Genomic DNA, 15867 nt, shown 5'->3' with positions numbered 1-15867 from the left:
CATTCATGAATAAAACATTTTAAAAAACTTGTCATGTTCCTCTTGGAGCTCCCTGATATGTACCGAAAAACACAGCTCTACCCCCCTGTCTTGGAAGCATCTATCCCTTTGGAAAGCAGGCTAAAAAGATCGGAGTCTACTGGTTTAATGGCAAACTGGAAATGAATATGAAAAGCCAAGCAGAAACTACTAGGGAAGAAACCCTGGTGAATTGTCCTAAATCCATCCCCCAAATCTCTTCAACTCAGTTAATTTAGACTAAGACTACCTAATAAATGTCTCCTTGTTTATTTCAATGCCCCACCCTATACCAACTTCAACAAAAGTAACCACACTGTTAGACACAAAAAATAAGAATTCATCCAGATTTAGTAATAAAGCTTCCTAACAATAAAATATATTTATATAAATCATCACACATCTTTATAACATTTTCAGCGATCCCAGTCTGATTTGAAGCCTTCTCACTTTGCACAACAATTTGGTTCTATGTTCTTAGTTACTCCCAGTTTACAATCAAACCTAGCACTGAAACCCATAAGGTAATTTTTAGTTTTCTAGTACCCTAAACATGTGACTGCCTTTTAAAAGTGTTTTAAAATAGGAAATCAACATTTACAAATCCCACCCTTCATGGAAATTTCTCACCCACAAGCTGGAATCTGGGAATTGGCAGTGCCATCTGTCTCTTCCCAAACGTCCTGAAGTTCTCTCATGCAGGTCTCTCTCCTCTCTGCTTTCGATGATAATGATGATGCTGCAGCAGTTGTATGTAAGTGAAGTAGTTAGTAAGCACGAATTTCTTTCATGAATGAGTAAATGTTCTCTCAGCAACTGTCTCCTAGTTGTTTATACTTTTCCAAATCAGTCAGCGTAAATCTTGCCATGACAATAAACCAGCATTGTTCATGCAAGATATTGGAAACTTCCCCCAATTCAGCAGAGGTTACTTGCCATCTGATAGCTGGTGTTTCTGATTTCCAGGATTTGAAACCATGTTCACTTACAAAAGTCACAAATTCAGCACTTTGTAAGACCAACAGGTTATTTTGCAGTTTTTGCAGTTTCAGATGTCCATCTTTGATGAGTTGATGACAGTGATTACATGATCTATCTTTAAAAAAAAAATGTAACTACTAATGTCTATATAAAAAAGGAATATATAAAAAGTAGGCCAAAAGGAAATATATGCTGGCCTTTAACTTACATTAGCATTCACTTAAAGTGGCTAACATCAGGATGGAGGTGTTTGGCACACCACATTTGTAGTTCAGGATTCAGTTTTGACCACTCATTCTTAAAAATGGTATCCTAGTGTTACAGAGGTAAAAGAGGGCCACTGAATTGATTTAGATATGTTGAAAGATTGTCCATAGTGGGGTTATTTACATTAGAAAAAAAGACATTTAAATGACCTAATTACATTTCAAATATATCAATCAGTAGCAGTACAAGGATCTTGCAGGTATTATTTTTATGAAAGCAGCAACTAAGAAAGCATCCTGTAAGATAAAGGGAGAATTGATTTCACCACCTCTAAAGGGAGGGTATTGAAGGGATTTTTTTTTTAGTCAGAGTGGTAAAGTTATGTAACATTTTGTTAGCAATAGTAGTTAAAACTGTTTCACTAGATCAGTTTAAAAGTAAATTGGTCAAAAAAAGATATTTATGAGTATGATGATATCGAGAAAACTGCTGATGTAGCAGTTCTGGGCTGATTTCCATGTTTGGGTTCCAGAAGGAATTGGTTTCAGTGATCTAAAATTGGCTATGTTTTTTTCACATTTCCCTGAATTATCACGTAATGAGAGCTATTAGGCATTCAGAAAAAGGTTAGACTTAATGAACTAATGGCTGTCTTTCAACTTAACCAGCTATGTGACTGTCTAACCAAATCTTCTTCTCATGAACCTCCAACTTCACAATATTCATACTTCGCTTCCTGCTTTCAAAGCAAACTTGCTGGTGAGGAGATAAGGTCTCTGTGAAAGGCATAAATAGTACCTAAACGTTGCTGGACTTTAGGTTGATTTTAAGCAGATAGATTTTTTTTATATAAAATAACTGGGGAATTAATTTGTTTAGCGAATTCCGAGAAATTTGTGGATCTCGCCAGACAGTAAATGCAGTTTGTTACGTGCTTGCAGTAGCAGTAACCTTGTGCCTCTGACTGCATAATACAAGAGTAAAAGATTTGATTGGTATAAACGTAGATTCCTCAGCATTTATAAAGCAAACCAGAATGATGATGATCTTTTTCAATTTTTTCAGATACTTATATGGCTTTGAAGAGTACTGTAGGTCAGCTAATATTAAATTTCACATGGCATTACCAGAGAAAGTTTCAAACAAACCCTGTCAAGAGAGCAGGAACGAAAATGGATTGGAAGTGCATCCGAAGCCTGAGCAACACATGGAAGATATCAAGATGGACAGAGACGCAGTACTGGAGGAGGAGCAACTGACAGAGCAAGAAAGAAGAGAAAATGAAATTAAGCCTTCTAGGGTAAAACTATTTCCCATTCATTTGGTGTGTTAAGAAATAGTATAGAATAGTTTCTGATGAAGCATGGTTGGTGGCCAGGTGAATGCAGCATTATGTTTATGTAGATGCATGTGGCAGCTATTTGGTTAAATTCGTTTGTTAAAGAAAATACCATCAGCGACCTTGACTGAAATGAAGGGAAGTAAATTGTATGCAATGGCATGGCGAAATAGTCAGTTTTCAGGTTCCAGCCCCAATCTTTCCTATTTCTTATGGTAGCGCAGATGGGGAGGTTTCCTCATGAGCCAGTAGCCGCTTTGAAATTCCAGTGATTAATGGTGGTGATCGCTGAGCTTTAGATCCAGATGGGAGCCTATTATCCACCATCTCTCATTTATGCTATAGTTTGTCTCCTCCCCATCTCTGCTTAGCTGTCTCCTTGATTTTACTCTGGGTGTAGCTCATTGGAGTTCAGATGAATCAGTTATACCTTTAAAAAAATTAAAAAAAAAAAAAAAACCCTGATGTTGAGCCAATGTAGTGATATAGTAAATCAGTATTTAGTGATTCTTAACTAGCATTTCTTGGCAACTTCTTCTAAATTAAGAAAATATGATTTCTGCCAAGGTGTTGTAATGCAGGGTAGATAAATATGTATCAGGCTGGCTACCTGTTACGTTACTGCATTCTTTTACTTAGATTTCATCAGTGATGATAAAACAGTTTTTCAAATCAGAATCAAATGTAGCACTTTAGGTTTTTGCACAGTTATTTTTAACTGTTTTTTCTACTGAACTCCTAGAAAACATTTGTATGAAAAAAATAAATAGCATTTGCTAAGTAAAACTAAAACAGAAAGCAACAGAATAGGCAAACGCCAGCTCCTTTGGAGAAGTCAGGTTCTCCTGCAGCTCATCGTGTTGCAGTGTTGATAGAATCATCTGTTTTCATTAAAAGAAATAGTTTTTTTTTTTGACCTGGCAGTTTTTTCCTGCTTCTTTGCACCTCCAGCTCAGCTGGAACCAGGGGCCAGGATCTGACACCACAAGCCTTCAACTGCAGCTATCTGGGGATGTTTCCCTTATTTAATATTCTCCTACTCACTCGACATGCCTAGCCTGCATGTTGGGTGAGTAGGGGAATGCACCAGGAATGGCCACCAGGTGTCGCCCTTTAAGCAATAACCATGACTCTATCCCTACAGGGGACTTTCAGCGCTGCCTCTGCAGCATCCCCAGCCAACCTGAGGATCAAACCAGGGAACTTCTGCATTCCACTGAGACACCAGGCTGGCTCTTTCATTTAAAATTTCCAAGCAATTTTTTGGTAATTTGGTGGTTCATTGTAAAATGGTCAGAATACATGTCTCAGGATAGGTTTGACTTCCATGACCTCCCCTTTCTTTCTACTCCCCATTCTGTCTACCCTCTCCACTTTTTTATAGCTTGTGGAACAAATGTACGATAATGAGCCAGAAAAGCTAGCTTTGTTTTTCTAGTTTTGTACCACACATCACATTATGGCATATACTATCTGTGCTGTATGCTTTAGAGAAATGTGGCATCAAGGAAAGTCAGTTTTGAGAAAAAAAAACCATACAATTATGAATCTGAAACAGTTTTTGCCATTATAATATTCAGCATTGTCATGTTCAGTATCAGGTGTTTAAATCTGTCTCTGAACTTTATGGTGCACATACATACAAGGAGGTCTCAACTAATAAGAGCTGTCTTCAGTCTGCAGAGTGATTTTGTAAACATTATAGAACAAAAATGAACTTTATTTTTAGCTGTTTCTGTGTGTACACTGTTGTTCTCTTCATCTGAGCTAAGATTTTAAAATAACACTTTTTAAACAGTACCTCCTGTAGATAACAGTATAAAAAAAAGTTAATGAAAAAGAGAGGTTTTACAAGGTAATATTGCATTTACTTTTGAAGGTTTAAGAAGCAGTAGTTTATTTCACCAAAGTATATGTGAAGTGGGTGTTTTGTGTGTATGTTTTAGCGAAAAGTGTTCAGCGTTGCTCGAGTAATTTGGTTTATAAGAACTTCTGTGTGGGGGAGGGGGGGCCTGTGCTTGTGTGGATGCCTCCTCATGTCTGTATGGGTTCTTGTGTCCATGCGTGTGTGTGTATTTAGGAGAATGTATCTGTGGGGGGGGGGGGGGGGGGGGCCCTATGTTTGTGCATGTACGACCCAGTGTGCGCACGTGTGGGAGCCACTGCACACTTTCGTGAGCTTGTCCAAGCTTGTGTGCGATTCTGCGCATTTGTGTGAGCTTGTGTGTGCCCATGCCTGCCTGCTCCTGTTGTAGAAGTGTGAGAAACAGGACTTTGCAATCAGTATGAATTTTCAAAGTTTTGCATGTAAAAATTAGTATTTGTAAGCATAAAATAGCACATATGTGAATACATGCTGTTTTTAAAACTACAACTTGTGCGTGTAAATCGGGTTCCTCGAATAACTTTGTGCATGTAAGTAAGGGGCAGGGACAACATTTATACGCATAAATCGCTATTTTAAAACCTGCTAAAGTGACATGCATACGTCTTTTACTTGCACATATTTACTTCTGCTCTATATCTGGTGTAAGTGCAATGGGGGACTTCATGCTGAAGAGCCAGGAAGGTCCTCGTGAACTGCAGCTGGACTGGGCGAACTGGTAGAATAAATACTGGTTATTTCATTGCCACACGCATGTTCTAAAGCAGGGGTGCTCAAACCAGCCCTTGGGCCCCCAGCCATTCCCGTTTTCAGGATATCCCCTAATGAATATACATGAGAAATATTTGCATACATAGGAGGTAGTGCATGAAAATAAATCTCATGCATATTCATTAGAAATATCCTGAAAACCTGACTGGCTGGTTTGAGCACCCCTGTTCTATAATACCCTGATTTACGCATGTAAAAGCCGACTTATGGCGGGGATAAAAGTGTCAAATTAATGCAAGAAAGTATATGAGCTGTGCAAACTTATCCGGCTAATTTCCAACTTATTCAGTTACTTATTCCTGCTACTTAGATAGACAAATTTGAACTTACTTGGATAAGTAGCAGGACTCATCTGGCTATATTTCGATTTATCCGGCTAAGTAGCAGCAGGCCTACATAGCCGGATAAATCTGAAAAGCACTACTTGTCCATCTAAGTAAAGCTTTTCCGACTTATCTGGCTACGTGCCTCTACTTAGCCGGATAAATCGGCATCTATCCGAATAAGTCCAAACTTGCAAGGCTCATGGTTTTTACATATGTGTGCATGCATATGTACTTGTATTTTATAACCCTTCCACACTGGTTTAAAATACAGTAGCAACTTTGCATGTGCCCATATGCATACATAAATGGACGCACTCAAGCAGTTTTGAAAGTTATCCTCTTAGAGACGATGTGTGTGTCTGTATATAAATTTTTTATGTGGTGATGTATGATATTCTGCCTGAAAATGATGGCATTAATGTACTGAGTTTTACAATATATAAAGCAAATAGGAGTGCACATAAATTTTCAGACAGTTTGGCTCATAGTGAGGTTCTTTAATTGGGGAAATATAGTTTTGTCCTCTCTAGTTGGGAAGCTTGTGCTATAGTCTGTGCATAAGAAAGGTTGTTCCAGGTTGCTTTGTATGTTTCCATAGTTTTGTTTTGTAAAATGCTTTGCGATCCTATTTGATGGAAAGCACTATACAAATAGCAAGTTTACTTACTATAAATGCGGTTCTCCGTGGACAGCAGGATGAATTAGCTATGACACTTGGGTGATATCATCCAGTGGCACTGAATGAACCCATCTCTCCAGCTCCATAAAACTTTTAATACTGAGAATGCACAGCTGCCTCATATGCCACCCCACCCCACCCCCAAACAAAATCTATTATAGCTAGCATGGCTAGTTTATCCTGCTGTCTACAGAGAATCCCATTTACGGTAAGCAAAATAGCTTTCTCTTTCAATAAGCAGCATTGAATTAGCCATGACACGTGGGAATCACAACTGAAAAAGCGACCCGGACTCCTCTGCTCCCGCCTCATGAAGTGTGGACTACTGGGTGAAGAGATTGTGTAAAACTGCTTGCTCAAAGTTACTGTCACCTCTTGATAGACTGTCCACACAGTAATGGAACATGAAGGTGCAAGTTGCAGCTTTGCAGATGTTGTCAGTGAAGATGGCACTTAAGTGAGCAATTAAACCTCTTACTTGATGAGCCTTGACAGAGTCTGCGATCTGGAGGCCAGCCTGAACACAGCAATGTGCGATGCAATCAGCTAGCCAGTTGGATAATGTACGCTTGGCAACAGCTATTCTCAGTCTGTTACGGTTGTAAGAAATGAAGAGGTGAGAAATATGATAATATGGTTGAGTTCTCTTCAGGTAATAAACCAAAGACCTTTTACAGTCCAGTGAATGGAGGGCCTTCTGCCTCTTAAGTGCACAAGGTTTTGGAAAGAATGTCAGCAAAACAATGACTTGAAATACTGAAACCCTCTTGGCAGAGCATCCAGGACCCCATGCCTCCTTGCTTGTTTACATAAAATATTGCCTCTTGGTTGTCGGTTTGGATCAGAATTTCCTTTCCTGAAAGAGAGGCAAGAATACTCTAAATGCATGTTGAGTGGCTTGTAGCTCCAAGAGATTGATCTGAAAAAAAAATTCTGTCACCGACAAGATCCCTTGCATATAGAAGGGATCCATGTTCATTCCCCATCTGCTGGTGGACGCATCCATTGCCTCTGTTACCTGATGAGTTAGAATTCGAAGAGGAGTACCTCTCTCCAAGACTTGTGGATCCAGCCTCCATAGAAAGGATGTTTTCATCTCCGAAGTAATCTTTACAGAGTGTGACAAAGGCTTGAGCAGCTTATTCTATTGGGTGTGAAAGCCCCACTGGAGAACCTTCATGTTGAGGTAAATCATGGGGACCAAAGGGAGGAGCCTTGTATTGGAAGTGAGAGGAGTCCATCACAAACCTGCAGTATTTCCAATGGGACTGATATATGGGTATGTGAGCATATGCATCTTTCATGTCTAGGACACATATCCAGTCTCCTGCCTAGATGAAGGGCAGGATGCTTTGGAAGGAGTTTATCTTGAACTTCTCACGTATCAGGCTTTTGTTCAGTCTTTTACAAACCAGAGTGGATCTCAGTCCCTCTTAATTCTTGGGAATAAGGAAATAGTGGGAGTGAAACCCCTTATCATAGTTTTTGGGAGGGACAAATTCTATCCTGCTATTTGAGAAGTGACTCCACCTCGAGATGGGTTGTGTGAGATGGATCTGGATTGAAGACCAAACATTAATTCAGCACTGAGAGTGGGAAAACCGCAAATGGTATCCAGACTCCACAAGTTTGGGGATCCAATGGTCCTTAGTGATTTTCTGCCATTTCTTGAGGAGCAGGTGAATTTGTCCCCTTACCAGTTGAACCAAGGTCTGAGGATCGAGACTAATTAAAAACTCAGACCAGTCAGGCTGAGCCTGCTGTGGTGCTTTAGTTTGATCTCTCTCACATGGCCAAACTTCATTTTTCATTTAGTGGGAAACTACTGTTGTGGAAGTGCAGGTTGGAAAGTCCTCTCTGGAAGAAGGAATGTTTATAAGTGAAGTAAGATCATCTGGAGGATGATGATTGCTTAGCCCCTGTCAATAAAGACTGAAGGCTGCATGCTACTCCTTGATATGCACGACGGTTTCTCTGACTTTGTCCCCAAAGAGATTGTCCCCATCAGAGGATGTCAACTACTTTTTCATGGATGTCCTAATGTAGGTTGCTGGCCCTCAGCTAGGCTATCTTGCGTGTAGCAGAAGATCAAGCCATGGTGTTGAACAAGTCGTATACTGAATGGAGAAGATGATGCTCATGTTCTTCTGCACCCAGAAGGGCCTGCTTGATAGCCTTCCTGCTCCCTGTCAAGAGACTGTACCAGAAGCTTCAATTTGTTAATGCAGCTGTGTAAGTATTATTCCATGTACAGTTGGTGAACAATAATTCGAGCATTGAGCAGGATTGGAAAAAATCTTGGCCTTTTTAGCCTGCTTCAATACTGACTACAACCACTGACTGGTGCAATAGTTGAACCACACCAAACCCCAGAGATTGTATTTAAGGTCCAGATTCCTGGCTACTGAGGATTATCCAACATTCTCATTTGCAGTTCATGTAGAATGGAATGAATCTCTGCATAGGAGAAGCTCTTTCTGAAAAGCTCCTTCTTGACTTGGAATTGAAGAAACCCACAGTGGGCCTTGCTTCTGAAGAAAAAACAGCTCTGACTTTTTAGGGACCCACAAAGCTTCTCCATCTTCCAGATCCTGTTCCTTGGTGACATACAGTTACACTCATAGCAGTTAGTGAATCGTGGTCCAAGCCAAAGCGTCTGTAGCAGATATCATGGCCTTTCATGATGGACATCTTGCAGCCATAGACTCCATCCTTAAAGCTACTGGATGTGGCCACCTTGGATCCGAGCATTCTGCAAAATCAAGGATATAACTTTTTTTTTTTTTTTTTGGATAGCACTGAAAAGTGCTGTAGAGTGGTTGCTGAGCAACCTTTACAACAAGTTAGTTGAAGTAAATCTTCAGGTAAATGAAAATAAAATAAAAGATGTAGAGAGAGAGGATTCGTGTCTGTGCTGAAGCTCAAAAAAAAAAAAGACTGGGAAGTTCATGAGGCAACGTTTTGCTGAATTAGAGAGATGGGTCCATTCAGCGCATTGGAAGAGATCACCCTAATGTTATGGCTAATTCAGCCCTGCTTGTCATTAGAGAGCTAGTTTTTTGTTTTGTTTTAACAAATTGTTGCAGGCTAGCAATAAGGGGGACAATAATCAGATATTTTGGCAAAATTTTGGATTTAACTGAACAAAAGGCTGATTTTAAATTTTCTACGGTTCTGAACACCTCAGACTTATTCAGCTAAATTCTTTGTCAGATAAAAGTTGGCCAGATAAGTTTTCTCTGGAATGCCTCTAACTTAAGTTAGCAGAATAACTTGTCCAGCTAATTCTGATATTCAGAACGAGTTAGATTATTTAGCTGGCTATGTCTGGTTGTGACTGAATGCAATCCTGAAGTTAGTTGCACATTTCTGGCCATCTATGACTTTGTCTGTATTTAGTGGATTGCCTAACTGATGGTACTCTGTTAATTATCCATGAAGTTTATCCATTTAAAGTTATTCAAATAAATGATCTGCTCTGTGCACTCCTGAATATTGACTTCAATATCTGTGTGTATATGTACACACACACACACACACTAGTGAAAAGCATTGCTTAGGTAGTCTGGTCTATAACAGCCTGTGTGTGTATGCGTATGCGAGCCAGAGCGTGAGTATGTGTGAACGAGTGCACACTTATACGAACGTGTGTGCTCCTGTACGTGAGCTTGCACGCAGCCTTGTTGCCTATGCTTGCCTGTCCCTGTATGTGGGAGCATGAGAGACAGACCTTTGCAGACAGAGCATATTAGCAAACATTACCCAGCGTGACTTGGTTTATCTGGTGAATAAGAGTCTGTCTGTGTGTGTGTCTGGGTCTGCGTGTGAATCTCTGCCTGCAAGTGTTTGTGTGGGCACGCCTGTGAGTGTTTGCAACAGTGCTTTGTATACAAAGCATAGTGTAAGAACATAAGAAATTGCCATACTGGGTCAGACCAAGGGTCCATCAAGCCCATGGAATCTATTTAATGTTTGGGTACTTGTGACTTGGATTGGTCACTGTTGGAGACAGCATACTGGGCTTGATGGACCCTTGGTCTGACCCAGTATGGCATATCTTAGGTTCTACATAAGTATAATCCCATGTTACTGATGCCAGTAATAGCAGTGGCTATTTTCTAAGTCAACTTGATTAATAGCAGGTAATGGACTTCTCCAAGAACTTATCCAATCCTTTTTTTAAACCCAGCTACACTAACTGCATTAACCACATTCCTGGCAACAAATTCCAGAGTTTATTTATATGTTGAGTGAAAAAGAATGTTTTCTAATTAATTTTAGATGTGCTACATGCTAACTTCATGGAGTGCACCCTAGTCCTTTTATTATCCGAAAGAGTAAATAACCGATTCACATTTACCTATTCTAAACCTCTCATGATTTTAATCTCCTCTACCATATCCCCCCTCAGCCATCTCTTCTCTAAGCTGAACAGCCCTAACCTCTTTAGTCTTTCCTCACAGGGGAGCTGTTCTATCCCTTCCACTGTTCGGTGCCACCTGGTGGCCACAGACAGACATGATAGTGTGACCAACCAACAGAAGCCTTTTATATATACTTGTGTGTGTGTGTGTGTGTATACAGTTGCGCTCATATGTTTACATACCCCTGGTAGAATTTGTAATGTGTGTAGCATTTTAATAAAATTTGAAACACATTAAAAATTATTATGCATCACAGAATAGCACAATCATTAAACAAACTATAGCAATAAGGGAAATAATAAAATGGTCCTATTCAAAAGTTTACATACCTTTAGTTCTTAATATCATGTATTGCCCCCTTTTGCATTAATGACGGCTTGCAGTCTTTTGTGATAGTTGTGAATGAGGCCCTTATTTTCTCATGTGATAAAGCCTCCAGATCCTGTAAATTCTTTGGTTGTCTAGCATGAACTTACTTATTTATTTATTTATTTATTTAATGTCTTTTTTATACCGATAGCCGTTCACACATCGTATCGGTTTACAATTAAACAGGAACCATTGGGCAGAACCCTTACATATAACATTGCAAACAGGTTAACTTTTGGGCAGGGCCCTTACATAAAACTGAGAACAGCAAAAGTCACTATATACATATCATCATTATGGGTTCAGTTAATACCAAGGTAGACCAAGAAAGATTTCAGACACAACTGCCAGGAAAATTTGTCAGGATGCAAAGAGAATTGCATGTTTGAGTTCTCCCCAAAGTGGCTGAATGATGTTGAAGTTAGGAGACTGTGATAGCCACTCCAGAACCTTCAATTTCTTCTGCTGCAGTCACTGAAAGGTCAACGTGGCCTTAGGTTTTGGATCATTGTTATGTTGGAAAGTCCAAGTGCTCCTCATGCCTAGTTTCCTGGCTGATTATCCCCCAAAATTTTCTGATAAAATGCTGCCTTCATCCTGCCATCAGTTTTTCCTAAATTCCCTGTGCCGTTGTAGCTCACACACCCCCAAAACAGCAGAGATCTACCTCTTTCTTCCCTAGTAGGGATAGTGTGCTTCTTATCATAGCGTTTATGGTTGTGACTACAAAGTTCAGTTTTTGTCTCATCATTCCAAATTATTTTGTTCCAGATGTTTTGGGGCATATTATAAGCAGGCTGTTTTGTGGCATTGGTACAGCAATGGCTTTTTTCGGGCATCTCTACCATACAGCCCATTTTTGTTCAAGTATTTTTTAATTGTGCATGCTGAAACACCCACACCACTTTGTTTCAGAGAAGCCTATATTTCAGTAGAAGTTGCTTGTGGGTTTCTCTTTGCATCCTGACAAATTTTCCTGGCAGTTGTGTCTGAAATCTTTCTTGGTCTACCTTGGTATTAACTGAACCCATAATTTTCCACTTTTTGATCAGAGTTTGAACAGTACTGATTGGCATTTTCAAATCTTTGGATATCTTTTTATATCCTTTTCCTGATTTATAAAGTTGAACTACTTTTGTTTGCAGATCCTTTGACAGTTCTTTTGCTTTCCCCGCGCTCCAGTACCCACCAAAGTCTGTGCAGCCCTGGATGAAATGCACAAGGGTTTCCCAAGAGCTAAGACACTCATTAACCATTTATACAGAAACACTATTTGAAATCAAACAAAGCATAGATATGGATACCTACCCTTCATTGCCATCTCAACCTGTGTGTGACAACTTAAGTATATATTATCAGCCCAAACATTTAAGGGTATGTAAACTTTTGAACAGACCATTTTATTAGTTCCCTTATTGCTATGGTATTTTTAATGATTGTGCTATTCTATGATGCATAATGGTTCTAATTTAAAACACATTAAAAATAACAGATGTGTTTTATTTATTTATTTATCAGGTTTTATATGTTTTCTTAAAATGCTGCACACCTTACAAATTCTGCCAGTGGAATGTAAACTTATGAGCAAAAGTGTGCGTGCCTCGCTTTAGTTCCTGCTCGCGGTAAGGAAGCAGGAGGAAGGTCGGTGTCAATTTGAGTTCATTCAGGAGCAATTTTTGCATAACAAATTTCGGTTTCCAAGTTGTGTAGCTGCCTGGTTCGACAGGCAGCCGAAGCCATCAAGTTTGACAGTTTTCCCACAGCGTCTAAGGCCCCCCTCCAGGCCAGAGCGTTCCGTTTTTATCTTTCTTAGCGCTTTCTGCCACAGTAGTAGTTAGGAGGATCGGTGCGGTCCCATTTATTTCATATAGACATCCAGTTAATCCTTAGCCCTGTTTAGAAACTTTCTTTACAGCTGTAATGTACCTCGTGGGGCTTCATTGTATTTTCAACCTTGCTGAGTAATTCATCGTTTTCCAGCTGTCTGACAGGCTGCCACACTCTAGATGTTTTTTATTTAGCAACTGGCCTGATTTTTTCCTATTTAATACTGGTGACAGCCTCCTAGAAATAGGTTGTTCCCTCATCCTTTGCTGAGAAAGCCATTTTGGTGAAAAAGGCCCTTGTTGGGATTGTCCATCTGACCCAGGAATTTACATTTCATAGTTGACAGAGATGCTTTCTGGTTTCTTCATCAAACTAACGGGCCGATACAGTAAAAACGCGAGAGAGTCTCCCAGCACGCGCACAGGCCACTCTCCTGTGCGCGCGATTCAGTATTATAATTTATTTTAATTAGGGCCGGCGGTAAAAAGAGACGCTAGGGACGCGCTAGTGTCCTTTTTTGACAGGAGCGGCGGCTGTCAGCGGGTTTGACAGCCAATGCTCAATTTTACTGGCGTCGGTTCCCGAGCCCGCTGACAGCCACGGGATCGGAAACTGGACGCCGGCAAAATTGAGCAACCGGTTTTCAAGCCGCAGGCCCGTTTTAATTTTTTTTTTATTATTTTTAATTATTTTTTACTTTTTGATACTTTTGGGGCCTCCGACTTAATATCGCCATGATATTAAGTCGGAGGGTGCACAGAAAAGCAGTTTTTACTGCTTTTCTGTGCACCCTGTGTTTTGGACGCGCTATTACCCCTTACTGAATAAGTGGTAAAGCTAGCGCGTCCAAATGCCAACTAACAGTGTGCTCCGTCAGAGCGCACTGTACTGTATCGGCCCGTATGGAATTAAAACATTGTACAGTGGATATACACCTTAGTACAAGAGGTTTCTTTCCTGAATATTGTACATATAGGATGGCTTTTTATTGTGCGAACATTTAATGTATGAGTGTCTGTGTGCACTTGAGTTAGTGGATGTTTGTGCACACAATGTAAGCGTATGTGATTTAGTGTACTTTTCTGTGCCGTAATAGTGAATATTGGTTTTGTTTGTGTTGTAATCATTGTTTTTCTTGTGTTTGCCACTCACAACCTCAGCTTATAGTTCTTTTAATGTCTTATATGAGAGCATTGCTATATGTACAAATTTACTATATCTAAACATTCATTTTCTAAGATTGTATTTGTTCAGTCTCTATGCTTCTTTCAAACTATTTGTGTGCTTTGTATTTAAATATATATGTTTAGCTGACTATGTTTTTGTATTTAGGGTAATACAGCAATTATATTTAGAACAAGCCGTAAAGCCCGTTAAAACGGGCTACATCCCTCTGTCTCTCACCTCCCCCTCATTCTCTCTCCCCTCACTCTTCACCACCCCCCTCCCCCACCCACTCCTCTCCACCCTCCCTCTCCTCTCACTCAGTCCCCCCTCTCCCTCACTCCCTCCCACTCAGTCCCCCCTCTCCCTCCCTCCCACTCACTCAGTCCCCCCTCTCCCTCCCTCCCACTCACTCACTCAGTCCCCCTCTCCCTCCCACTCACTCAGTCCCCCCTCCCTCCCTCCCTTCACCCACCTCCATTTCCTCCCGGCGCCGTAAGCGCGACTTCCCGCAACCCTCACCCGGCTCCATTAACTCCTCCCGCTCCTGCCGGCAGATCTCGGTGGGGGGGGCGCGGGAGTGACACCCCCCCCCCCCCGAGATCTGCCGGCAGATCTCGGTGGGGGGGGCGCGGGAGTGACACCCCCCCCCCCCCGAGATCTGCCGGCAGATCTCGGTGGGGGGGGCGCGGGAGTGACACCCCCCCCCCCCCCGAGATCTGCCGGCAGATCTGGGGAGGAGAAGCAGCGGCACCGCGCGCGCGCGGCGCCGCTGCTTCTCCTCCCGCTCCTGCGGCCCCACCGCCATTTTTTTTTTCTGATCGACATCCTTGCCCGCACATGCGCAGTAGAGCTGCGCTCTACTGCGCATTTGCGGGCCGTCGGTCACAGGCCATTTATAAGGTAGATTCTGCTCTTTTATTTTAACTTTGAATTTAATAATAAAGTCTGTTTTAGTACTGGCCATTATACTCAACATTAGTGCTTTTTCCCTGAGTTGGGGTTTTTTTTTTTGTTTTATATATATCTATATGAATCAACTGAAAAAATGTCCAAACTTTTGACATACAATATTCAGTCTTATTTTTTTTCAATCTGTTAAAATCAGCAAATAAATAGTAATTTTGCACTGCAAATTACAGAATAGATATATTTATAAAGATAGATATGGATATTGTGTATATATTATGTAGATATATCAAAATGCAAAGGGTTAGGCATCTGGTCAAGTTGTATATTTCAGTAAATATCTAAATGAATAGAAACCGACACAACCTTTACATGGTTCAAAGCTAAACACATCTTTCTGTAATTTTCTTGTAGTATTACTATTTGTTTGCTGATTTTAACAGATTAAAAATAATAAGACAGTGAATATTGCATGGCAAAAGTTTGGACACTTTTTCAGTTGATTCATTACTGCTTTTTTTTTTTTAAGTTATTAAGGCACAAAAAATTGACTCATTAGGCCTTCAATTTATCAGGTGAAGACAATTCCACAGTTGATAGAATTTTCTGACCCTTCAAATTTCTCAAGTTGTGATTGTTCTACAACAAGGTGCTCTTCTAAGCAGCTGTTGAATATTTGAAAATAAAGATAATTCACTGTTACAAAACAAGGGAAGGTTATAAAAAAAAAAAAATCCTAAACACTTCCAGGTAGCAATTTGACCTGTTAGAAACATTCTTAAAAATTTATGTTACATGGAACTGCTGACGTTAAAGTAAGATCTGGAAGACCAAGAAAAATCTCTGATAGAACTTTCTGAACAACTGGTCAGATATGCAAAACAGAACCCATAGATCACTGCAAATGGCTTACTGCAAAGTCTAGCTGACCCTGGAGGCATTGTCCCCAAGTACACACTATTATGTTG

The 15867-nt window shown here is 40.4% G+C and overlaps 1 protein-coding gene across 5 annotated transcripts in view; it reads left to right on the top strand.

Annotated features, from left to right (window-relative positions):
- ARID4B (AT-rich interaction domain 4B) overlaps nt 1-15867 on the top strand; it is a 486307-nt gene that overhangs the window by 361852 nt on the left and 108588 nt on the right. For all 5 annotated transcript variants that reach the window (XM_029593836.1, XM_029593835.1, XM_029593838.1 and 2 more), the window contains exon 15: nt 2272-2506. In XM_029593836.1, coding sequence (XP_029449696.1) covers nt 2272-2506 — 235 coding nt within the window. The remainder of the gene's footprint in view (nt 1-2271; nt 2507-15867) is intronic.

The sequence above is a fragment of the Rhinatrema bivittatum genome, chromosome 3, assembly GCF_901001135.1.
Source record: "Rhinatrema bivittatum chromosome 3, aRhiBiv1.1, whole genome shotgun sequence".
Lineage (NCBI taxonomy): Eukaryota > Metazoa > Chordata > Amphibia > Gymnophiona > Rhinatrematidae > Rhinatrema > Rhinatrema bivittatum.
The sequence above is the reverse complement of the archived record's forward strand: the minus strand, read 5'-3'. Positions and strand labels throughout refer to the sequence as shown.